The sequence below is a fragment of the Ovis aries genome, chromosome 2 (genome assembly GCF_016772045.2).
Source record: "Ovis aries strain OAR_USU_Benz2616 breed Rambouillet chromosome 2, ARS-UI_Ramb_v3.0, whole genome shotgun sequence".
Classification (NCBI taxonomy): Eukaryota; Metazoa; Chordata; class Mammalia; order Artiodactyla; family Bovidae; genus Ovis; species Ovis aries.
In genome coordinates, this window is record NC_056055.1 from 137,405,877 (window position 1) to 137,432,035 (window position 26,159).

At 44.9% G+C, this 26,159-nt stretch overlaps 1 protein-coding gene across 2 annotated transcripts in view; it reads right to left on the bottom strand.

Annotated features, from left to right (window-relative positions):
- Positions 1–21,730, bottom strand: part of ITGA6 (integrin subunit alpha 6) — an 87,329-nt gene extending 65,599 nt beyond the window's left edge. For both annotated transcript variants that reach the window (XM_027964851.3, XM_042243719.2), the window contains exon 1: positions 21,347–21,730. In XM_027964851.3, coding sequence (XP_027820652.1) covers positions 21,347–21,528 — 182 coding nt within the window. In that variant the 5' untranslated portion in view covers positions 21,529–21,730. The remainder of the gene's footprint in view (positions 1–21,346) is intronic.
- Between the last annotated feature and the right edge of the window lie 4,429 nt (positions 21,731–26,159).

Here is a 26,159-nt window from a genome sequence, read left to right on the forward strand (position 1 = left end):
ACTGGAATGCCAACAAGAGCAGTCAGATAGCAACATGGAGAAGGGGATGGGGAAGGAATTTCGGTTCCAGCCCTGGCATCAATTTTTGGAATAACCTTGGTTCAACACTTGTTTCTAATCTCCCAACAACAAAGATTTAAATAATCTCAAGGAAAAAGAATATAATTAGCACCCAGTAAGACAAAATCATAATAGATACTAGCCTATATGGAGACTGGCCAAGATTTCCACTTCAACAGAAAATGATAAAGTATAAACATATAACCAGCTTATTTTAAAAAATTGAATCATCAGATGCAAAGCAGTTTTTTAGCTGACCAAGCAACTCATTACCAGTAAGACATCACTCAAGGAGTTATGATAAAAATGCTTTTATCTACTGTAGTAAGAACAGGAAGAATGAAAATCTCCAAGCAATCCTGTTCTTTCAGCTTTACAAAGCAGCTGCTTGTCCAGTGTACCACTGGCTCACTTTCTGTGTTTCTGAATCATCAGATACCTGACTTTCCAGTTGCCAAACCAAATCACATTTGTCCTTCTAGTGAACTGTCCTTTCGAGAAACCAAGTCCAAGGACCTATCTGAACTGGACTGTGAGCGCACCCTTCTATCCTTGACCTTCACACAGTACTCAGTACATAGGAATTTAATTTCTGATAAATGAAATTTTATAATTATCATTGCATTTCATGATTTTAAATGCAAGTATGTTGTTACTATACAGTTTTTCTATGCCAGTAGACTAAGTGTATCGTCAGTGCTAACTCAAAAAAAAAAAAAAAAGATTCATTTCTTAAAGGCTGTTATCAAACAGCTCATTTGCGAAAGAAAAAGCGACATTTCCATTTTCACCAAGTTTCAGTCAAATACTTTTAATAAAAACCAAGAAAAGGTACATTTAAAAAGTAAACACCTGGTAGGTCAGCATATCCATTTGAATATTTCAATAGCTTAGGAAATCCAGATTTTTCAATGTTTTGAAAAGGAAATGAATATGATCACATAGTTTATTTTTTAAATGAGATAACTAAAGCAACAGGCTTAGTTGCTATGCCAGAGACCGTTGGCTGGTACCCAGGGCCAGTTTTCCCCTTTTATCCATAGTAAAAGAATTTGTAGCTGGGCATAAGGCCACCCTGAAGAAAGACTACTCGGCCCAGCCTCCCTTCCCTGCTGGCCGTGCCCTGTAACTCGGTGCTGCTGACCAGGACTCTGACCAAGTGTCACACCGCTGCTTCCAGGAACTGTCTCTGAAAGTGCAAACATATGGGCCCCAGCTCTCTTCTTTGTCCCTCTGTCCATCCTGCTCAGAGTGCAGATGCTACCATCGTGGACTATGAGCTTGAGGCCTGGGGGCGGGGTGGGGGGGGCAAGGAGAATGAGTCCTGGGGTCCCTGACACCTCAGACCAGCCACCCAGACTTCCATATCCAGGAGCAACAACAAAAACTACACAAAACCAAAACCAAAACCAATTTTTCAGGTGACAAAAGGATTTAGAAACAAGATGCCAGGAACCACAACAAAAGCACCACTTAAAGTGTACATATACGCTGTTAAGTTATTCATTACAGTACAATAAAGTATGATTCCAATAGGGAATCTTGATTCTTATCCCCCATGTTCTATTCTGAAGTAATCGCTTTATATTTCTTTTATTTGTTTTTTTTCTGGTGATCTTTGAGGCAGGTTTCAGGGTTTGGCAATGCAACATGAAAGATTAGGAAAAAGTATTAAAGTGAGGGTGGAAAGCTAGTTAATCTGAAGAGTGAAATTTAAGGTAAAAGATATTGAACTTGGAATTGACTAGGAGGCCAAAGATTTCAAGCAGAAGATTTAAAAAAAAGCAGATTTTTCTCAAGACATGAATAAGTTGTATATTATTGTAGTGCATTTTTTATACATAGCAGGTATTTGTAAATGACGTTGAATTCTAGGTGAATCCTCAGTTCTGACAATCTGACAAAGATATCAAGTTGTAAATATTTTATGTTTTAAAATTAAATTATAAAGCTAGTTAAACCTTTCTAACAACTAGATTTAATGTTCATGAAGACACCTTATATTAAAACACTCTCTGCTCTGCTAAGTCGCTTCAGTCGTGTCCGACTCTGTGTGACCCCATAGATGGCAGCCCACCAGGCTCCCCGTCCCTGGGATTCTCCAGGCAAGAACACTGGAGTGGGTTGCCATTTCCTTCTCCAATGCATGAAAGTGAAAAGTAAAAGTGAAGTCGCTCAGTCATGCCCGACTCTTAGCGACCCCATGGACTGCAGCCTACCAGGGTCCTCCTCTCATGGGATTTGCCAGGCAAGAGTACTACCCTTTCCATATTACATATGAAAATATTCATATTAAGTACAAACTGGAGACAGGGAATCAATTAAGATTCTTTTATACTTCAAAAGAAAAAAAAACTGACTTCAGGAGAATTGGACTAATTTTCTTATCTAGATTTTTAGACTAGAATGCCAAAAAAAAAAATTCGAAAGAAAATAAAACTCCTTCTTATTAAAGTGATCTATGAAAACATTGTTACTGGACATTGAAAGAACTTGAGGCCTTTCCTCCACAAAACCAGGACTTGACTGTCAGGCTTATATTAGGTTCTGAACCTTAATGCTATGTATTTGTTCTTATTAAAAAATCATTTCATTGAAAAGTGCATTAGTGATATGAACTTCTGGAGTTCTTCCATTTAAAAAATGTGCTATTTGCATGGGACTATTGTAATCTTTTTTCTGCCCTCCTCAGTTTCCCTTCCACTGGATAGGACTGAAGCTAGACTTTCCCCTTTTCATAAAGGAATAAAAAGTAAATGTGTTGTTTGTAAACTGATGTTTAGTATTAGAGTGAAAGTTGAAATACTTAGAATACATTATAAGCCTAATCCTAGGCAACTTTGTAAAATACATCTCTATCTTCTGAACCTATGTTCACATTGCTTTTCAAGATATTTTAAGTTATGTTTTTTTTTCTCTTTTCAGAGCTGCTTCTTTGAGGCTTTTAAAAAAAACTGAGGTGTAATTCATAAAGGGCTTTTTTTTTTTTTTTTTTGGGTAAGACTGCTTTTAACTATTGCCGGATGTTTTGCTCTAGTCCTCCAAAAAGGGCCATTTTATTTTTCAGAGTCACTTCTAAATTCACAGGGTCTTTAACCCTGGGGACTCTGGTGTCTGAGTGCTAATTCAGAGTTGAGCAACCTCATTGCTTCTCACCCCATGATAATGGAAGAAATACTTTGCGCTGTAGTTCTAGACTAAAAAGCTGGGGAAGAAACTCCATTTTCTTTTTTGCACAAAAAACAAGCTATTGTGCAGAGTTTTTCCTTGTTGACTTCAGCAGATGAACTGTACTGATAAGTGTTAATTCAGATTTAAGAAATTATCTGAATCTTGGTTTGAGTAGATTTGGGATCTACATATAATATTAACTAGATCAGATAGCTTTTATATTTTCACATGTATACATAGGCTTTCTCCATCCTTGTCAACATCCATTAGTTACTAAACTTGGTAAAATGGCATTGAAACATTACAACAATGTTCTGTTGTGCCAGTTTTACAAACTTTTACAGTGCAATACACACTGTTTTCCGAGATTAAAAAAAAAGGTTTCTTTCTCAAGGTTCTTGCTGTTCGTTTTAGCAGCATTTTATGGATGATCTTTTACATACACTTTCAATAGATGGAAAACCAGATTGCAAATCCTTTTTTTCTTTTTAAGCAAACCATGCACCAGGTTTTTGGTACAAACTGTGTTAAGATGAGTTAAATTGCATTCTATTAACCCATATGAGTGTATTTCTGTGAGCACAGTTATGCTGAAATAAAGTTTTAAAAGGCAAAAAAAAAAGTGTACATATATATTTATAGACGTCAAGTTACATTGCTAAACATTTACATTGTTTGCCACCCTACTCCTGCATTTAAACATAGCATTTAAAAATATTTAGCAAAAAATAAAAATAAAAATATTTAGCAATCAGTATGGCTTGGAAACCAATTATCAGCACAGATGGTACTGTAGCCCTGGAACAACATCCCAGATTGCCCCATCATATTAGGACATTTCCCCACTAGTTGCTGGATTGTGGTGAAACATGGGAGGAGGGTGTCCTATGGGAAGACTGGCCAAGGCAGTGCCAAGGGACACTCAGGGGATGGGGGGAAGCTTTTTTCTTAACCATTTTTTTTAACCAACCAGGAATGTTTTGATAGTTTAACAACTAGCCCTACTTCATGACAGCTTAGTCGGTAAAGAATCCACCTGCAATGCAGCAGAGTTGGGTTTGATCCCTGGGTCGAGAAGATCCCCTGGAGAAGGAAATGGCAACCCACTCCAGTATCCCTGCCTGGAGAATCCCATGGACAGAGGAGCCTAGTGGGCTACAGTCCATGGGGTTGCAAGAATCAGACACAACTTAGCAACTAAACCACCAGCACCACATCCACGAGCTGAACATCTGTCCGGCTTGGCCTGTCATTATCAGGAAAACATAGTACATGCTTGTAGCAGATACCTCCAGCTAGCCCAGGCCTTGCCTGCCCGGTAACAGACTGGTAAGTCAAAACTATAATCGGAAAACTGAGGGAGTTCCAAGAAGACCTAGGGGGTTCAGGTCCTGGCTGTATCGCCTATTAGCTGGGTGTCATCCGTACGGGTTATCTGTGAAATGCTCTTAAGATTTCTCACAGGGTGTTGCAAGGATCAAATGAAACGTCACATAACCTTTTAAACTCGAATGCAGCGATGAAGCACTGCATGTGCTCTTATCAGCATCCGGTCAACACACATTCCAACAAGCCATTCTAATTTTAACAAGCACTTTTTAACAAGCATAGGTCCAGGTGGGGCACAAATGCTGAAGCCACCAGGAATCCAACAGCTTGGGCTTACGATGGTCAGCTCTAGCTGTTGAAAAGATTCCAGCAAACCGACCGGCTGAGAAGCCTATAATATCAGATGATAGGACATAGTTTGTGATAGAAAGTCATGAAGAGCAGTCAGTCACGCCTCCAGAATTAGCCATGATCACTGAAACAATGCTGGGCAAGCCACTGCAGTAGGGACTGATCCTCTACCTAGGAGAAAAGAGGAAGGTATAAAATTCTTAACAGCAGCACTGCTTTTAAGAGCAAAAGATTAGAATATACCGGAATATCCAGATTGGTTCAGTGAATCATGGCTTGGAAACCATGATTCCACTGAATACTGAAGAAATTCTGTATTTAGAAAATACTGAAGAAATTCTTTACTTACATCAAACAAGCTCTAAAACACACCAAGAAAAAAAAAGATTCAGAAGAATACATGTGGCACACTATCACATGTAAAAAAATATAAATCCTTTCACAGCTGTCTGCAAATTTATAAACAAATACAAACATATACAATAAGCTGGCAAAACAACAGTTGCCTCCGAGAAGAAACCAAAAGTGCAAGGGTGATTGTTTTTAGTTTTCATATCTTTGTACCACGTGACTGTATTACTAGTCAAAGATCAATTTTAATGTAATTTTTAAAATGATGTTGGTTTATGGACACTGAGTCATTAAAAGTCTTGCAGAGAAAATGACAGAGATAGATGATCATGGAAGTCAAAAATCAGTGCCCAGAAATCACAAAAAAGGCAAACCTCATAATTGCAGAAGACAAGCTCACACGTGCTATCTTTCTGTAGGCAGCTGCAGGCAAGCAAGAGTCAGACACTGACTTTCACAGCCCATTCCAGAGGCATGACAACACATCAATAAAGAAGCATATAGACCCAGACCTACTGTGTACCAGGCACCGTGCTGGCCATCTGGGCATTTCAATACAGTGCAAATTTGTTGTAATGGACAGAGGTGGAAATATACTGAGGAGGGACACAGTTTTTTGAGGCAAGAGCCCACAGTTCTCCCTTTCTGCTGAGCAAAGTAATAATAAAGCTACCCCTTTCTACTCCTCCAAAAAGAGAAGAAAAAGAACTATACCGAAGAGAGGAAATCCAACCAGCCGAGAGGGTGGACAAGCTTTCCACCGCAGTCAAGTGAGGTGCAGAATAAAAAGCAGTGACATCAGAGAGGGGAACTCCCGCCTTGGCTGTAAAAGTCCAGGAAACTGACGCATTCAGGGAGATGTCTCAGCTAGGGAGAGACAATACAAAACGCTCACCCCTCACATCTCTCGTTAGAAGGGAATGAATGTGCCCCATTCAGGGGCGTCTGGATACACAAGGCTCAAGTGCAGCGAGTACCTTTTATAAATGGCCGCAGGGTCCAGTAAAAGGCTTTGTCTTAGATGCTGTGGACATTGCCCCACCCCACCTGCAGCAGTCACCTGTCTCAGGGAGGAGCGGGAGTGAGTCACAGCCTGAGTCAGCACCTCACCTTTCATTAAAGCCAGGGGGTGGGGATCCACTTGGAGAACACACAAGCACTTCTGCATGTTCAGCCGCAAGCCCAGGCTGGGTTTCTCACAGAGACATGGCTATCTCAGGAACTCAGGATGGCAACTCCTTTTGATAAGTACAGATTTTCAAAGAAATTTGGTAGAACTTGAACAGCTGAAGCTTCTTTCCAGTGACACTTTTATAAAAACAGACATACTGGCTAGATCAATCCCTGCTGGGCTGGGCAGGGGAAGCAGAAGATAGGGGTTCACGTCAGGAGAGACCTCTGGACACAAGGTGGAAGAGGGGTGGAGGGGCAGCTCTGTTAGGAGCTAACTGCATGACGGACAACAAATCCTAGGCCTCTAATTCTCGATCTGTAAGAAAAAAAGACATGCGCTACCTTTCTAGATCACTCCCTGGGTTCCTTTCTAACTTCTGCAAGTGGTAAGTCATTTCAGTGGTAAAGAAATCCACAAAAGCATTGCTGGGTTATGTGACTACTCTCTGTACAGCTGAAAATACCTATGGGTTTGCGTGTGGAGGTCAGATTTCTTTCTAAAGCACATTCTTGTTTTATTTTTGACGAATGACACGTCAGGCTCCCCGTTAAAGCTCTAAGCAAACAGATAAATCAGACCCAAGCCACCTTCAGAGGGCCCACAATTCAGAACAGTCAGTAAACTCGTATTTTGACAGCTCCCAAAGAGCTTACCAGAAATTTCATAATGAAAATATCATTAAGAACAAAGGAAGCCTATTAAATTCAACAGGCAATAGAGAAATTAATCATTAGAAAACCAAAGAGAAAAAAGATAAAGCTGTTCCCAGGTGTTAGATAACAGGGCTCTAGAGGAAGTGGGTGGGGGTGGGAGGGTGGTATGAACAAGGAAAGTGCACGACAAGCCAAAGCTGGCCGGACCAACAGGGCCAGCTGCCAGTCTGCTCTGACATCCTGAACACACACTTCCTCCTGAGCATCAACCACGAATGCGCTACTGACACACCAAACCTCCGCTCCATCTGAATTCAGCGTGCCACTAAAACTGGTTTCATTTTAAAGCTACTAAGAGGTAGTTAGGAAAAGTAGCAAGACAAAAGGAACAGCCAGGTTTGGGGTTTTCTTTGGTTTTTTAATAATCTGCTGCAATTCTCTCATAACTCAGAAGACTTTAATTACCTGGGCTTCTCAAGGAATATGCATGAGGAACCCAAGGGCTCCACAAATGGATTCAGGGGCACAATGGTTGAAATCAACCAGGAGGCTTCCTTTACCAGATTGGAAAACACATACTAAGCTAGGAGATGGAATTTTTAACACCGTAAATTTGTTAAACTTTTAATTCCACTGCCACTAACCTATCTTAGAATATCACATCAGATGATATAATTAAGCACAATTCTCTGTTTAAGTAAGTTTGGTCTATCAATATTTGATGGTCTCATAACAGGGCCATCCTGATCGCTGAGCACTCTAGTAGTCTATGGGGTGCTAGATTTTGCAACCATGTGGATATATTTAACGTATGGTTAAGATGATAAATTTCATGTGTATTTCACCAGGTTTTTTTGTTGTTTTTTTAAGTAGCAGTAGTATTAGCACTAGTGCCAGGATATAAAGGATCATTCTAAAGAACCTGTCATCTTACTTCCTATTTTCCACAAGGCTTCCATGTACTTCCATGTACTTTCAAAGAGTTTAACAGATGCCTTTTGGGTGCCGTTTCTATCAGATTGGAAGCAGAAATGGACAAGCCGTCAGCCTTGCTCATAAGCTCACAAACCAGGAGGAATAATGTCCCTCCAACAGACATGAAGAGAGTATCTTCCACACGTATAGGATTTGGCCAGGCCATGAGGGCAACGAAGATGCTATGCTGTCTTATGTGCAAACACCCACAGCTACATCAGTTAACTAACGCTGGCCTGGAGAATTCAGAGACTCAGCTGAAGAAGTGCTGTGTCCCCAGTTAGCAGGTGGAAGTTAGCAAGTCCCCATCAGCGGCTGTGTGTGTCCCCAGTTAGCAGGTGGAAGGGCATCAGCGGCTGTGTATTTGCTATCGCTATACCAGGCCACTGTGGGAGAAAAACATTTCAAACTGTAAGATACTGTTCCGTTAAGAGCAAGATCAGGCGGTACAGATTTAATTCCAGGAATTGGCTACCAAGATGTTCACATGTATGGCATAGCACTGGGCACTGAGCAGGTAGGTTTCAGGACTCACACTGCCACTACCGGGCTGTCACTCAACTTTCCTGGGGATCAGTCATACTTCTGCAGATAAAGGGTTGAGCCAGCCCGCCTGTCAATCATTTCCACGGAAGTCCTGAATGAGGGAGGAGATGACCAAGTTTGGGAGTACAGCTCAAGGTGGCCAGGAAACGCTTGAACTGTCTTTAAAAGTCTTATGCTTTACATTTTAAAACTTACTCATATTTCAACCTGCACTACACTGAGACAACTTTTTTATTTTAAGTAACTCACCGCCACACCACCTCCAGAAGATGTTCCCTAATGAATCTGTGGCACACACCAGGACAAGGGTTCGAAGGTCCTGTGAGTCACACTCTTGCATAACTCCAGAGATACTTTCTTTCCTTTCAGATTCAGAATTACCTTGTCGCCTCTTTAGCCAATACCACTAATCTTGAAAGAAGAGGACCGGAAATTGACAGGGCTTTAGAATCCCCGGTGCCATTCAGTTTTCTCCATCCCTGACAACTCAGCAAGGCCATACGTCATCCTTGCTCAACACACACAGTGAAACACTGTGCTCGTTGAGGACGATCAGGAAGACCAGCGACAAGCAGGGAGCAGGGAACCGGAAGCCGGGCTCTGGCGCCCTGCATGTCCACCCGGCACACAGGACACACGGATGCTGCGCTGTCTGAGATGGAACTAGATGCGGGAGCTGCAGACACTCCCATATGAGAGACCTCCATCCAGCACATACAGTGAGTTTTGTAAGAGGTTAACAAAATATCCAGTTGGCCAGAAAGTTCACTCAGGTTTTCTTATAACATCTGACAAAAAAACCAAATGAACTTTTTGGCCAACCCAATAAGCAGCTGTGGTTCTCTGTAGCTCAAATATGGCCTAAGAAACTGGAAATCCTTACGGAGTTTACTTTTGTTGTCATGTTCTCTTCCTTCTTCCAAGCGCCCCTCTTTAAGGCAATATGGTATTTCCCATCCATCTGGGGACTTCCCCCCACCTCTGGGGGCAACTTAACCTCTGATCTGACCCCCAAAGGGTAAATTCCACTGTCTGCCAGACTGTAAAAACAGCTACGGAACTCCCCCATGTGAGGGGATCCCGACTACTACTCTACTTTAAGGCACCTGCGACATTAAAGGCTGCTGTTTATTGGAAGTATTGGGCACGATGCTCAGGGCTTCCTACTAACTACATTTCATCTTCACAATTCTATGAGGCAGTTTTCATTAGTGCCTCAATTTCACTGATGAGGGCAAGCAACTTGCTCAAGATCAAATCAACAGAGTGTGAAGCAGCTGAGATTCAAACCCCACATTCCTTTACCTGTAGAACAAAGTTCTTACTCCTATAAGGCAAATGTCTCTACAGATGCTGAGTAACTTATGTTTGTTGTTGAGTCACTAAGTCATCTCCGACTCTTCTGCAACCCCATGGACTGTAGCCTGCCAGACTCCTCTGTCCATGGGACTTTCTAGGCAAGAATACTGGAGTAGATTGCTGTGCCCTCCTCCAGGGGATCTTCCCGACCCAGGGATAGAATTCATGTCTCCCGTGTTGCAGGTGGATTCTTAATCACTGAGCCACCGTAATGATATATTATTATTTACTAAGAAATTAGAAGCAACCAAAAAACCACTTACAGTCTCCCACCATGATAACTACCCACTGACCTGCATGTGCGCCCCTTTACTCTGCGGTTGACGAGTTACTGGTTCTCCAGTAACCAGGTAACCTTTCCCACAATGCATCTCTCTCACCCACACACAGACATCACACCAGCAAGTCTCCCCACCCATGTTCACTTCTCCCTTTCTGTTGAACTCTCCTTGTCAACAAACCCCCTCACTGTCACTTTCTCCCATTTAAAATAAAATTCCCTCTCGACTCCAGTTTCCCCTCCAGCTCTTGCTCTGCTCCCTTCTCCAGGACCTCCGATTCATCTTCTAGTCTCTCGCCTGGTATTGGAGAAGACTCTTGAGAGTCCCTTAGATTGCAAGGAGATCCAACCAGTCCATCCTAAAGGAGATCAGTCCTGAATATTCACTGGAAGGACTGATGCTGAAGCTGAAACTCCAATACTTTGGCCACCTGATGTGAAGAACTGACTCATTGGAAAAGACCCTGATTGTGGGAAAGATTGAGGGCAGGAGGAGAAGGGGACGAGAGAGGATGAGATGGTTGGATGGCATCACTGACTCAATGGACATGAGTTTGCGTAAACTCTGGGAGTTGGGGATGGACAGGGAGGCCTGGTGTGCTGCAGTCCATGGGGTCACAGAGTTGGACACGACTGAGCAACTAAACTGAACTGAGCCTCTCACCAGCCCACACCAGGCACGGCTCCTGCTCCACTCCACAAGAGCTCTGATAAGGTCAGCCATGGCCTCCATATTGCTGTGCCAGGGATCAAATCTCAGTGCTATTTGACACAACTGATTGATCACTCCCTCTCTAAACCACCTTCATCGTGTGGCTTCCAGGACAGCACGTTGCCTAGTTCCCTACTTTAGTGCCCATTCCTCTTCATGACTGGTGCTGGGTCCCACATCTTCACTCTCTATGAGAGAATACCCTGCAGGTCTGTCCTTAGTCTCTATCCTCTCCTCCTTGGTGATCTCATTCATTGGTCCACAGCTCCGCATACAACCTAGAGCTATGGCTCCGCTATCTGTATCTCCAGTCCAAACCTTTCCATCCAAACTTCACGCTCATTCAACTGCCTACTCAACAACTCCACTTGATATCTGGACATCTCAAAACTATGATCTCCAAAATTAAGCTCCTGCTCTTCTCCTCAAATCTATTTTTTTAGTTCACTCTAAACCACTGTATGATAACTTTATCCTTCTAGCTTTTCTCTCTTTAACTGGTTCACAGGAAATCCTATTCACTCTATTTTCAAAACATAGCCAGAATGCATCCACTTCTCACTATCCTCACTACCACCTTGGACCAAACCACTATCATCTCTTACCTATTATTTAAAAGGACTTTCATCATTAAGATCACTACATCTGTACTTGTGTGTTCCCAATAATGTAGTAGCTACAGAAGGGCAGGACAATCCACTCCAGTATTCTTGCCTGGAAAATCCCAAGAGTCAGACAGAACTGAAGTGACTTAGCACAGTAGCTAGAGAATCCATGCAAAATCTAAGTCAGAACATGTCATACTCTTCTCAGCATCCTCCAATGGCTTCCCATCTCATTCAAGAGTGAAAACCAGCCTTCCAATGACCTATAAGGCCCTCCACAATCTGGCTCCAAGGAGACTACAGGCTTCTTTGCTGCTCCTGAACATGCTTCTGCCCCAGGACCTTTGCACCTGCTGTTCTCACTGCCAGAAATACTATCCCCCCAATACTGACATGACTTGTGCCTGCTCCATGAAGTCTTCCTGGCTGCCTGACAGCCAACCATTTCTTACTCCAGCTAAGCTGAGGGGACCCTCGTGTCTCAGGGCTCATCTCTTAGGGTTATCCTGTGAGCAAGGCTTCCGTGGATGCCCTTCTACACTCCCTAAAACTCTTTCTCAGCTTGGGCCCTATTGCAGCCTTGGGCCCTTTCTGAAAACAAGGCTTAGAAAGTACTTTTCTTTCTGAACTGGCTGATCTGATATGGAATCTGAAAAGACTTTACTATGTGGTGGGTAGTTAAACACTTCTCCAGCTGGCCCCTGGAAGTCCTCCCTTGAGGTTTGGACCATCTAATTCTGGGGCTTCTCCTTCGGTTCTCCCCAGGACTCTACCCTTTAGCCTCTAGAAGATCCAGCAGAGTGCAGATCCACCTCCTTTTGCACTTGCGGGTTTCCATAAGACTCTCTATCACCAGATCTGAAAGCCAGCTCTCAACTTTCCTGAGTACTGTTCTAAGTTGGTCTGTGGGCCTACTCTCACTAGCCACCACAAGGCCTCTGGATTCCTGAAGCCCAAACAACAGGTTTTCAACACGGCACATTTCCTCCAGGTATTTTAAATATCTTCTCCTATCCATCTCCAATCTCTCTGGGCCTTGTACAATTCTAAATATTTCCATTTCCCTTGTACTCAAGGGACAGATGGAACTACATTGTCGGGAAGTGGGGTGGAAAGGAGGGGTCATATCAGTGGGAAGGGAACCCAGGAAAAAAATTTTTTTTCACTTTCCTCAGCAGAGAGGGAATACAAAACTTCAAATTCCCTGTGCTACCCAGTGGGCCATTCACACTAAGGAACTACCACTCTACACATACACCACAGCTCCCACGGATGGGATCCTCCAGTTCACTTTATATCATGTTGCTTTATCAGGAGCACGGAGGACTGACCCCTTGATCGATAGCAGTATACCCTGAAGACAAGGACTCTGATTCTGCAAACAGAAGAGGTTATTTGGTTCAGGAGACGTACAGCTCAGTGACATTCTACTCTCTGGGTCTGAAACATTTATCATCATGTGTATCTCTCGCTCTCTCTCTTAGACACACACACATGATTAAAATAACCTCAGTACAAATGAATGTCCTTTTCAGAATGAAGAAACTGCAGCAACACTGATATCACCAAGCAGAGCAAGCACAGACCAAGGGTAAAGAGGCATTACCCTGTGCTCTGTTTAGTCTACATATCACCAGTATGCCCCTTGCAAACTACACCAAGGTTTATTTTTATTTCTATATTGCCAAGCTTATAAAGCCTATTTCTCTAAAAGGTTTTTCTCATATCTGAAAGGCTTTTCAAAAAAAGTAATCTTCGGATTGTATGACATGCAAAACATATCCAGCTGGTTGGCAAATAAACATGCGAGGAGACAACCATGGCTTCATGTCCCTTGTTTTGGCCGTCCGCACTTTCTTTCATGGTACTTTCCCCATTCCCGCTAATTCAGAACAGTTGTCCTTACCACTTAATTGGTTTTCAAGACTTAAAAGTTTCCTCCAGTCTTTTCGCCAATTTGGGATTAGATGAAGTGACAGCGGTACCCAACAGTAGAATCCAGCACGTGTAGATGTGGAGGTGCAGTGTGGGGAAGAGCGGCGGCTACACTGTGGCCTAAGGAAGGCGTCATTCTGCCAACACACCAACCATGCAACAGGTGAGCTGATTCAGAATTCTCTCGCCCTGCTGATTGGAATAGGAAAGCCAGACAGCATCCATTTAGATGGTGATCATTCCACCCTGTTACTAGACTAACAGGGACCAACACTGGTGAAGTTCACAACTAGTTAACAATTAGTCTCTTAATTTAGTTCCAAGAATTCTGTGTGCAATTCTAAATACCAGTTTAACAAGAATTTGCTAAAACATGACTTCCACACGTTGTCCATGCATCTCTCAACTTTAGGCAGCTTCATCATTGACAAATCAGATCCAGCTTTGCACAGGCTCCTTCCTAGCATACATTAATGCCAAACAAAGGACTAAGAAAAATAAATCATCACCAGCCCAGCCCTGGGCGGAGTGTACACTACCCAGCCTGCCAGGAATGGGAGTGGAGGGCTGCGACTTTCCAAGTCACAGAGGTCTGAGAAGATCTGGAAACCAGACATTGGGTATTCCTTATGAATAATGCCAGCCTGAATGTGCACAAGCCACCCTCTGTAGGTACTCTATGCCCAAAGTCCCTGCCCATCCTTCCTGCACCAGTCTGCCCATTCATCTCCACTGCTTGTGGAAACCCTGCTGCTGTTCATCTAATGCCATGGCTAGCAAAAGACCACAAGGAAAAGACCACAAGGTACGGTTCTCCTGATATGTACTTTCCCAACATGGTAACTGTAGAATGAAGGCAGAGAGAGGATGGACACTTGAACATCATCGCAATCGATGCCCCAAAGAGAAAGTGCACCCACACAAACCAGGCAGCGTGGAGGCTGCGTACTGAGAACCAACTCGCCCAACATGTCATGGGTACTTCACCGCTCACTGTCTTGGTTTCCACATTTATTTAACATTCGCAAAGTGCTTACTCTGAGTCAGGACTAGTCTAAGGTACAATTACCCTCATTTTACGGCTGAGGAAAGAGACCTAGAGGGATGAGGTGTTGTGATTTATAATAATATATGTTTGGTTTTCATCTACTGTTCCTGGCACAGAGCTCCTAAAACCCTAGGAATTTGCCAAGTAAGGAGAGCGACAAAGGTGTCTTTTGTTATGTTAATGAGGTAGCTCCGCCTGCACCTAAGGAGGGGGGCACTTTATTAGGGGGTTGGAACTTTCAGCCCCACCCTCCTGATCTCCAGGGAGGAGGAAGGGCTGGAGGTTGAGTTCACTTGGCAATGGCTAATGTTTTAATCAATTGTGCCTAATGTATCAAAGCCTCCATAAAAACTCAAAAGGATGGAGTTTGGGGAACTTTGGGGTTGGAAACCACATGGAGATTTGTGGGGGAGGGGGGTGGTGGCGGCATGCTGGAACAGAGCATGCAAACTCTAAACCCTTCCTCCATACCTTGCCCTACACATCTCTTCCATCTGGCTGTTCCTGAGTTATATCTTTATATAATACACTAGTAATCTAGTTTAAAAAAAAAAGCTTCTCCAAGTTCTGTGAGCCACTACAGCAAACTAATCAAACCCAAGGCAGGGATCGTGGGAAATTCCAATCTATAGCCAGTCTGTCAGAAGCCCAGGGGACACCTTGGACTTGGCCTGGGCATCTGAAGTGGGGGAGGCAGCCATGTAGCACTGAGCCCCTTAATCTGTGAGATCTGTTGCTATCTCCAGGGAGACTGACAGAACTGAGCTGACTGGTATCTGAGGATGGTTTGATGGTGTGTGGGGAAAACCCCTACACACTGGCATGGGGAACAGAATGCTAAGTATTCTGCACAATGTACAGCAGGAAATGGTAGAGAAGGACTCAATCCCATCCACTGGGATCCAGACTCCAGCTCTAGAATCTGTTCTGATGCATTATATTATGTTCCTTCTGGGTAAAAACAGAAAGCTCATCCGGCTCAAACTTAGAAAATGTTATGAACAGATTCTCAGATCACACCTATAGAAACTGGTATAATAGATCTGGCCTGAGCTCAAATTTGGAGAAGGAAATGGCAACCCACTCTAGTATTCTTGCCTGGAGAATCCCAGGGACAGAGGAGCCTGAAAGGCTACAGTCCATGGGGTCACAAGAGTTGGACACAACTTAGTGAGCCTCAAATTATATTTTTACAAAGAGATTCTCCATGTTACCTTGATGACCAGCCAGGTTTGAGAACCCAGAAAGTTCCTTGTAGACAAAATCATTTGATTCTAAACTTATACCCAAACACAGGAGGGGGCTGGCCCTGCTCCCAGGACCCATTACTGTGAGGGCTCAACCTTGACCACTCTCTCAAAAGGCCATTAGAACTCTGGTTCTGACCCATTGCCCACCTGGATCACCATTCTACATACAGCTCTCACTGGAGGGGGTTAGCAGCTACCCCACCACCGCACTTAAAGAGCTACATGTATCCAAAACCCCCTTACTGACCATGAGTAACTAACACTTAGCCATCACTTCACACATGCCCTCACATGCTTACTTCCATTTGACCCCCACACCCTTGTCAAGTAGCTTCAGGACCTTAGTCTACAGCCACCCTCTCTATGTAGTCTTGATTTAACAACTAGCAGATCCCAGCACCCAGTGCAGTATAGGTCAGCCTGTATTTCTGGGGTTAAGTTATAAAGTGTGCCTTTAAGGCAAAAGTCAAGTGTAATTAGCAATCACTCATAAAAATCCCTTAGCAGGGCTTTGGGCCCTTGAGAACTCAAAAATCCAAGAGTCAACCTCTTTGAGCAAACAGTCGGATGCGACTGAGCGACTAAACTGAACTGAACCTCTTTGACGTCTCTTTGCCTAACCACTCCAGCTCCCCTTTCCCTGGAGGCAGCAGAGAGCAACATCTACAGTAAGTTCAAGAAGTGCAAACCATTAAATAAAGGGATTTCTCCCTCTCTGCCCTGAGCCAGAGAAGTTGACTGCACAAGTTAAATTGAGCGTATGCTATGACTCCATTTTATTTGCTAGGCATATTCAAGGTGCTATCAGGCAAAGAAAGGAACATTAAGACCCCTGCTCTCACATAACCTATTATCCACCTGGGCGGGATTAGCCCATACCCTGAAAATGGCAGACAACAGTTAAATATTACATAATTAAATTATACAAAACCATCAGAGCTGTCAGGCACATGACAGGAAGGACTACAGACATTCAAAGGAAGAGAACGTGATATAGTATGGATTGGGCTCAAAAGGCTTTCATGGAGAAAGGCAAACTGGTTCTTACAACATGATGATGTTCTTCAGGATGGACCGACTTGGAACTACCCAGCGTTCCAGGGAAAACTGACCCTGTTATCTGAGCACAGGATAGTATGTTCTATTACGTCTCCAGTATCTATCTTGAAAGTGCCAGGGCATTCACCTGTCACTCTGTCCCTATGCTGAGTCAAGGTCTAAGGGAATCCATGCATCACAGTTCTAGTATTACTTGGTGACAAAGCTTAAATCCTGATACTACTGATAGCACCATCAACTCAATGGACACGAATTTGAGCAAATTCCAATAGGTGAGAACAGAGGAGCCTGGCGTGCTGTAGTGCATAGAGTCACAGAGTTGATAAGACTTAGAGCCACTGAACAACAATATTGCTATGCTAAAATAGGGAATTATACAACTAAGAACATAGTAACTGTTCTTTAATATAAAGCTTTTTTACATGAGCATTTCACCTGACTTTCCTGACATTATTCATATCACAAAAATACTTTTTTTTGTAAACCCTAAGTCATGACTTGATGGACTCACGAGACCAGCCTGTGTTAAAATTAAACTTGTCTATTTCTGCCTTCTTGCAGAGTCCTAAGATCTCCTCTAAGTCTCCCTGCCCATTTTGGCTCTTTCTCCACTCTCAGGACTCAAGGTGACCGAGACAGTCCCTGGATGATGGCCCTGGGCCATATGGCACTCTGAATGAATGCAAGGAAGCAAGTGCTTAGGTACACATCCTGGACATAGTTCTGATCCCCAGCTGGCTTCTCACTGGGCTTTTTCAGAAGGGGAAGGAATGACAGGCAAAGAAGGAAGGACCCAGAAGCTGATCCAAGGCCAGCTGGAGTAAGTGTCCACAGGAAGAGAGACCAGGCACAGATATTTAGACAGCCCTGACCCACGTGGCGAGTGGTTTAATAAATCAACCTAACATAGCACATTTCCAAAACTCAATTTCTCCAGGTCTGAAGGACACGTCTGACTTTTCCTTTTAGAGGTGAAATGAGCATGAGTCAGAAATGCCAAGTTCAAATCCAGATTCTGTTAAGATTCTGCTTAAGCACTCATGAGACTATAGATATTTAACTTTCAGCTTTAGTTTCTTCACCTATAAAGTTTCTTTATCTAGCTAGACTAGACGATCTCTAGTTCAGTAAAATTGATTTTAAGAGCAAGAGCATCACAGGTGCGAGAAAAACCAAGAGTAAACATTATAGAGTCAAAACAGAAGCAACAGTGGGCCTGGTGGGCCTTAGGAAGACAGTGGCGATCAGGAAGTTCCCAAAAAGAAAATGTCATTTGGGATAAACCCAGCATCACTCCCAGCATCGAAGATATAACTTAAAGATCTATTCCTTCTGGATTCTGTCCTGCAATCACACACAGACTCAGGTCTTCCCAGAAGAGTAAAAAGGGCTGACTCACAGGATGGACATACCCACAAGATGCCATCCCATACTTTCTACCTAGTTGGGGTGACTCAACCTTAGATCCTGACCTCAGTAACTCAGCCAAACTTCTTTAATATCTAGCCTAAAAAGCCCAGTGAAGTTTTATATCTCTATTTCAGTTTTACAGTTCCCAAAGTTTTAGGAATAGCCAGTGGCTCAGATGTAAAGAATCTGCCTGCCAAGCAGGAGACATGGGTTCGATCCCTGGGTCAGGAAGATCCCCTGGAGAAGGAAATGGCAACCCACTCCAGTATTCTAACCTGGAAAATCTTAAGGAAAGAGAGTCAGATACGACTTAGTAACTAAACAACAACAACAAACATGTTTTAAGGCTCTCAGATACAATATTATTCTGTTACAAAATCTTAGAGTTTAAGATATGAAATATTTAAACAGCATCATAGAAAGTTTAACCCACAAAAATCTATGGTTGTTCCCACAACGCTGCATTCATCTGTCATGCTCACACATCTTTGATATTTTACTTCTTCCGCCTCAATGAAGTCCCTTGTTTGAGACATTTACTTTTGCTGTAAATCTAAGATTGATTAAAGTTAAAATGCTTTGAAAATGGGGTTCATAAATGTGATTAAGCTTAACTTACCCAATGCCAATAACCTTCGATTTCACTCTTTGGCAGAGTGAGACTCATATGATGTTTAACACCTGCAGAGTCACAGGCACACAGGAGGAATTCAGTTACTGTTTCTAAATGCATCACCATTAACAACTACCATTTAGTCAGCAAATACCCATGCCAGGCAGGAATTAGGCACTTTGCATGTTATCTCTTAATCCTTACAACAAGCCTATTGAGCAGTAGTAATAGCTCCATTTTACAGATAAAAAACACTAAGGCTCAAAGTAACAGCTGCGAAATACCAAGAAGGAATTTTGAGCTTAGGTCTCTCTCACCAGTGCCCTGAAATACTCCCAATAAGCGCAGAGTTTAGGAGGCTGGCCCATAAGCTGTGGGGTCTCAACCTTACCGGCTGTTACTTTACACCCACATCCTTTACTGACAAAGGTGACAACTAATATGGGTATGGCCTGTGTGTACTGGTTCTCCTGGGTGAGGCTAGTGCTGCCAGATTACTTTACCAAAAGAAGGTGGGGGCGTGGCACCTGACATAAATCACAGCCCCCCTAGAGTGGGCTGTTGCCACACTCCCAGGTCCAGAGAAAGATACAGTTTCCTTAAAGTGGGCCACTCCTCTCCGTCAGTCCCTAAGAGCATTTCTAGAAGGCATCAGTCCCTAAACACAGGCTGCTTCTTACATACCTCCAGCAGGTCTAACAGCAAAGAAGCCCACCAGCAAGAACAAGTTTGAGCAAGCACACCACTAACCTTGGTGACAACGGAGATCCTGGCTGAAACTACCTTTTGCAAATCTCCACCCCCACAGATAACTTTCTGCCCCACTACTTCCCCTTCGCAATGTTTGCTTGAACCAGTATTTCAAGGAAACCACCAGCTTCAGTAGAGGACTAGTGCAGAGAATGCCAAGGAGAATATATTCCCTCTGCTGGCCCGTGGTCATTTCTGCACTAACAAGTTCATTCTCCATATGGGTGAATGCTCATCAACACATTCAAGTACTCAGAGACAGCAAACATCATCCATTAACTGAGTTAACAGAAATCACCTTTCATTTCAAATTTACAGCATCACAATTATTTCTGCTGAGAGAAAATAGAGTATAAGCAGCTGCTCAGGCCTGCAGACCACTCCCCCGGCCTTCCCACCCTGTACTGATTTCTTTGCTTCACTGGTAGGTGTTACTAGAAAAATCTGACTTTAAGATTCAGGCACCTACAACCTTCACCAATTCCGAAGTTCTTAATTACTGAAATCAAGATTTTTCTCTGCAGCCCTGAAACCCCATCCCCCTCTCATAAAGTCCTCTCCTGTGTGGCTGTACTTTGCATTCTTCGGTCTGTTGGTCCTGGAAGGACCTCAGCTCAACCAAAGGGCTGGGGGTGGGGGGTGCGAGACCTTTTGTGAGTTTATTTTTCGGTAGCCCAGATCAAGAATGCGGCCCCACAGCGATTAAAGCCACTAAGCTCCCAAATACCCTCTCCTGCCTAAACAGTTTGATCATGTGGGAACCAAACACTGTCTAAGAAGGAAAAGGAGAAGCTACGAGTGCCGGTCTCCACTCTCTCCCTGGAGGAGCACCGCTGTGCCATGGTGTTGGGGGGGGGTCGGGGGTTGTCACTTCCAGACCTCATTTGCAAAGCCCCCAACCTAGATCGGACATTTTGCTTTAACCCCTCGGCAGGGCCTCCCAGGGCTGGGGCCCACCGGGTCTCGGGTGGCGCCGGACGCTTTGTGGCTTGTGCGGGGTGGGGGTGGGGGGTCGGCCAAACCACTAAGCGGGTCTTATTTTCTCAGCTGATCTAGTTCTGCGGAACAGGTGCTTGGTTGGGTCCATCTTTTTAAAAGCCGGGGAGGCGTGTAAAAGTCTCGCCTACCGGGGAACCTGCCCTTAGGGGAAAGCCTCGCAGGACGTGATGAAAGGTGGCTTTCCAAGTTCTGCGAGGCGCGCGAGTCTGCTGGGGAGCGGGCGGGGTGGGGCGGGGTGTTCTCTGTGAGTTTGCGAAAGGCCTGGATCTCCCTAACGACCCTCTCAGTCATCTCACCGCAGCGAAAACAGCGACCCCCCTACACCCCAAGTCATCCCCCACTCAACACACGTGAAGCTCAGCAAAGCGTGCCACCTGCCGGGTTCCCAGCAAACATGCCCGGAGGGAAGGATCGCCGGAAAGCACTTTGTTTAAAAAAAAAAAAAGTAAACTCTCCCGGGTCCGAGGACAGCCCCGCCTGGCACCGGGGCCGCGGTGTGCAGAGTCGGCCCCCGGGTTCTCTTTCCGGGGCTGAACTGGGGAAGGCGCCGCGCCAGGCGGGGCCGGAGGGGAGCGCGCGGGGCGCCGGGCCCCGCTCCCCCGGAGCCTGCTGAGTGCCGGACCGGGCAGGGCCGGCCGGCGGGAATGCGGAGAGCCTTCGACCTGGTTCGCGCGTGGGCCGGGGCCCGGGTGGGGTGGACAGAGTCGGGAACTCACAGCCGCTTGTCCTCAGGCTGCAGCTGCCAGTGCATCGCCAGCGAGAAGCCGAAGAGGCTCCCGGAGTCCCCGGTTTTCTCGATCACATTGTCCTCGCGGGTGTCCAAGTTGAAGGCGGTGCCGAGCCGCGGCAGGAGCCCCACTGACAGGTAAAGCAGCCACAGCCGCCCCGCGGCCGCCATGGGCCGGCGCACCGAGAGGGGAGCGGGAAACTGCGCGGCCGCCCCGCGCTTCGGGCCGGATTCGGGGCTACAGCGCCGCTGCCGCCGCGGCCACCTCGGTCTCCTCTCGCCGCCGCGCCCGGCCCCACCCCCGGGACGAGTCGCGCTCTCCGCCCGGCCGCTCCCCCTCGCGGGCAGCTCCCGACCACTGAATGAGCCCGTTGTTCTCTGGAGACTCGCAGGCGTTTTATCAAGTGACGAGGACGCCGGCCCCGCCCCGGCCCTCCCCATCCCCTGGCCCCTCCTCGCGCGCCCGCCGCCGGCACCTTTGCGGCCCGCCCGGCTGCGGTGCGACCCTGCGCTGCCCCTCTGCGCCGCCCCCGCCACCCCCACACCTGGTCGGGAAGCCGCGGGGGAGACCCGGAGGCGAGCTGCGGGCCGGGCAGTCCCAGCCTGCGGGTCCTCCTGGAGCAAAGCGCTTGAATTGTGGTTGCCGTGCGGCACAGAGCCGGAAAGGCGTTTACTACCTGTTCTAAAAACAAGTGGTGGTGATGCGCCGGCAGGCCGGGAGCCCCTGGTGCTCGCCGACCCACGTGCAAAGGCTGCGTTCATTCATTCCACAAGTGTTTATGGAGCGCTTAACGCGGGCCCGGTACTTGGGGACTGGAGCTGTATAGATTGTCCTCTGTCCTCATAGACCTAACGTCAAAAACGATAACAGCACAGATTTTAAGAGGGTTGCGCAATTGCAAACGCACAGCTATTATCTCATTTCTTGCTCCTAACAATTCTATAACGTGGGTATTTTCTTTTTGCAGATGAGAAAACTGAAGCTCAGCCTTGCCCCAGTGTCTCCAGGGATCTGCGTCCAGGTGGAAAGGAGAGTTTGTGGGAAAAGTCACACTAGTGTAGGCAACTTAAAACTTGATTTCCAGGTATTCCCAGGCTGAGAAGGTCCTCATCAGTGAAGGAAAAGTTATTTAAAGTGGCACCCAGGCGCTCAGGAGCCCTTCATTCCTGCCCCAAATTCCCAGAACTAGTTGGGAGGAGAATTTCCCTGCCTAGAGACTTCTCCGAGATCAGCGTGGGTGGCCTAAACCCTCCAGCCTCCAGCACAAGGGGTGGGGCCTCTAGCGAGGTGTTGACCCCTGGGGTGTTTTTATCCTGCAGAGGTTCTTAACCCAGGAGGAGAGAGAATTCAGGTTACTCTGAATTTGGATGACAACAAAATTTACATTTTTATTTTCACTAATCCTTTAATATTTAGTATTTCCTTCCTAATATTTAGCATTGGTTTCCTTTATATTTCTATGTATTTTATGCATTTAAAAACATTGTTCTAGGGGTCCATGGCCTTCAGCAGTCTTCGGGAAGTGCTAGCTCAAAGATTCCTGGAATGCCTTGGGGAGCCTGCCTTGATCTTACATCCCTACTTTGGAAATAGAAGCTGAGTGAGTCCCAGGGAAGAGGTGGAGCTCTGAATATGCATGTGGGGAGAAGGGAGGCAGTGTCACGTGTCACGTGGCCTCAAGGGGTATTTGTACCAAGGGAGCAGCCTGTACCACACAGAAAAGCCACCGGAACATGACAAGGGTCCGCAGGTGGTAACAGCTGCTAGAAGTGGGGTATGTCCCACTTCTCTCCCAATCGTTATTTGGTTAAGTTGTGTCCAACCCTTTGGGACCCCATGGACAATAGCACACCAGGCTCCTCTGTCCTCCACTATTTCCCAGAGTTTGCTCAGATTCATGTCCATTGAGTCAGTGATGCTGTCTAACCATCCCATCCTCTTCTGCCCACTTCTCCTGCCCTCAATCTTTCCCAGCATTAGGGTCTTTTCCAATGAGTCAGCTCTTTGCATCAGAAGGCCAAATCATTGGAGCTTCAGCTTCAGCAACAATCCTTCCAATGAATATTTATGGTTGATTTCCTTTAGGATCAACCGGTTTGATCTCCTTGCAGTCCAAGGGACTCTCAAGAGTCTTTTCCAGCACCACAATTCAAAAGCATCAATTCTTCTTCCAATCAATACCTTCAGTCAAATATAGTCAAGTTCAGTAGACAGTCTTGAAGGTCATACTGTTTTAACCTGTACGTGGTAACTGTGATAAGATTGAGAAACTATTGTAGATTATAATCTAGCAAGCTAAGAAACACCTGCAATATGATTTTTCATGCAAATTAACCTCTTTTTCATGTTAAACACATACTATTCCAGAGGGACAGGTCCCAGCTATTATAGCTAGAGCACAACCTCAGTGTAGGCTGGTACTCAGCAGGAGCACTGATGGGGCTGTAATGGTTGCTGAAATACTCCTGAACTGGTAGATAAAAGCCATGCCATGAGCTCCCCAAATTCAATCGGCCCCACCCTGGCACTTTCCTGTGACCTGCCAACTTTCCCACAATTCAGCAACTAATAGGTTTGAGCCCTCAAGCCCTGCCTGGCACTACAAGGGCATCTTCCAATTGGGTGTGCCCATGTCATAACAGCTGTTAACTGTACCGAATATCACACCCTGCTTTCAAGAGTAATCTTGCTTCCTCCCCAAGATGCATTTAGTGGATGATGTTTGAATAGCCGGAGTTAGCTAATTGATCTCAAATATCAACTGAGCTCAAACTGAAATTTTATATAATGTTAAATTTAAATATAGTGCTGTGTGCTCGGTTGCTCAGTCATGTCTGATTCTGTGATCCATGGACTGCAGCCCTCCAGGCTCCTCTGTCCATGGAGTGTTCCAGGCAAGAATACTGGAGTGGGTTGCCATTCCCTTCTCCAGGGGATCTTCCCGACCTAGAGATCGAACCCACATCTCCTGTATCTCCTGCACTGCAGGCGATTCTTTACCACTGAGCCACCTGGGAAGCCAAAAACATAGTGCTACTAATGAACAATGCTTGTGTAGGAGAAGTGAGGGATAAAGGAAAACAAGGATGAGAGTCTTGTTCTGGAGTGTGCCACATGCCCATCATGTATGACTTTTGCTCCTGCCTTCCACCTACCTCTGGCTGTGATGCCACACATACTTGAAGTTGAGTTTTAGTAATAATCCCTTTGAAGATTGTCCCCTCTTCTTGATTAACTGTAACAATCGTGTTTTGTGAATTAGTTGTCAATTCTGTGGTAAATAGAGGTAAGAGTGAAATAAGAAGTGTCTTAGAAAAGGGAAACTTAGAAGTCCTTCAGGATCTGCTGAGAATGCTGTCAGCCTATAGGGCCAAAGGAATGAAAGAATCAAGAAATCTAGAAATTATGAAGGAAAGATCTGAGGAGGGAGGTACATAGTTATAAGGAAAAAGAATCTGGAAAAAAAGGAAACTTGTCTGGGACCAAAGGGAGAAAGATAGCTTGATAATAAAGGTATGCTGACCATCAGATGGCATTATACACACTTATGGATAAGAAATCCAAAGGGCACAAATCCGGTTATGACAAAATTGTGTCATAGGCCTTTTGTGATGATACCATAGAAGAAATTTTACAAACTGAAAACTTAAAAAAAAAAAAAAAAAACAGTGAAAGCAATGAACAGAGGCATTTGCTCAATTGACAGCTTTCGAATTCTTGTATTTTACCAATACACTTTACAAAAGAAATTTTGTTGTTCTATATCCCACTTTTGGTTGAAGAGCTTGCAATAATTTTAAACTATGGGTTACCCTTGTAGATTCTGAGAAACTCACATCATGCCTGATATATTTTCCATTTCCTGGGACCTACTTTAATCAGTCTTGCTCTCAGGTTCCCTGTTCTACTGACTTCATCATCACCAATAGCAAGGATATCATATTTGCTGCATTTAGGCAACATGGAAACTATTAAAGTATCTCTTTATTCTTCTGTGGTTGTGTTCTGTATCAACAGCTTCACATATTCCCTGCAGCCCTTTAATGAAGGCCATTTGTCAGAGTGATTAGCACGTGGCCTGTGGAACCCAAGTCCTTCAAATTCCATCTCTGCTCCACACCAGTCAGGTGACCTTAAACAAATCATTCAGTCTCTCTCCACTTCAGCTTCCCCAGCTACGAAGTAGTGATGATAGCAACCCTCCCCCAACACAGAGTCGCCTCACCTTCAGTTCAGTTTAGTTGCTCAGGTGTGTCTGACTCTTTGTGACCCCATGGACTGCAGCACATCAGGCCTCCCTGTCCATCACCAACTCCCAGAGTTTACGCAAACTCATGTCTATCACGTTGGTGATGCCATCCAACCATCTCATCCTCTGTCGTCCCCTTTTCTTCCTGCCTTCAATCTTTCCCAGCATCAGGGTCTTTTCTAATGAGTCAGTTCTTCGCATTAGGTGGCCAAAGTACTGGAGTTTCAGCTTCAACATCAGTCCTTCCAATGAATATTCAGGGACTGGTCTCCTTTAGGATTGACTGGTTAGATCTCCTTGCAGGCCAAAGGACTCTCAAGAGTCTTCTCCAACACTACACTTCAAAAGCATCAATTCTTCAGCACTCAGCTTTCTTTATAGCCCAACCCTCACATCCATACATGACTACTGAAAAAACCATAGCTTTGACTAGACAGACTTTTGTTGGTAAAGTAATGCCTTGCCTTGGGGATGAATAAAGTTAGCATGCCACAAGATCCAGTGCAGCCAAATAAATAGATAAAAATAAATATTAGGAAAAGAGTGTTGTGT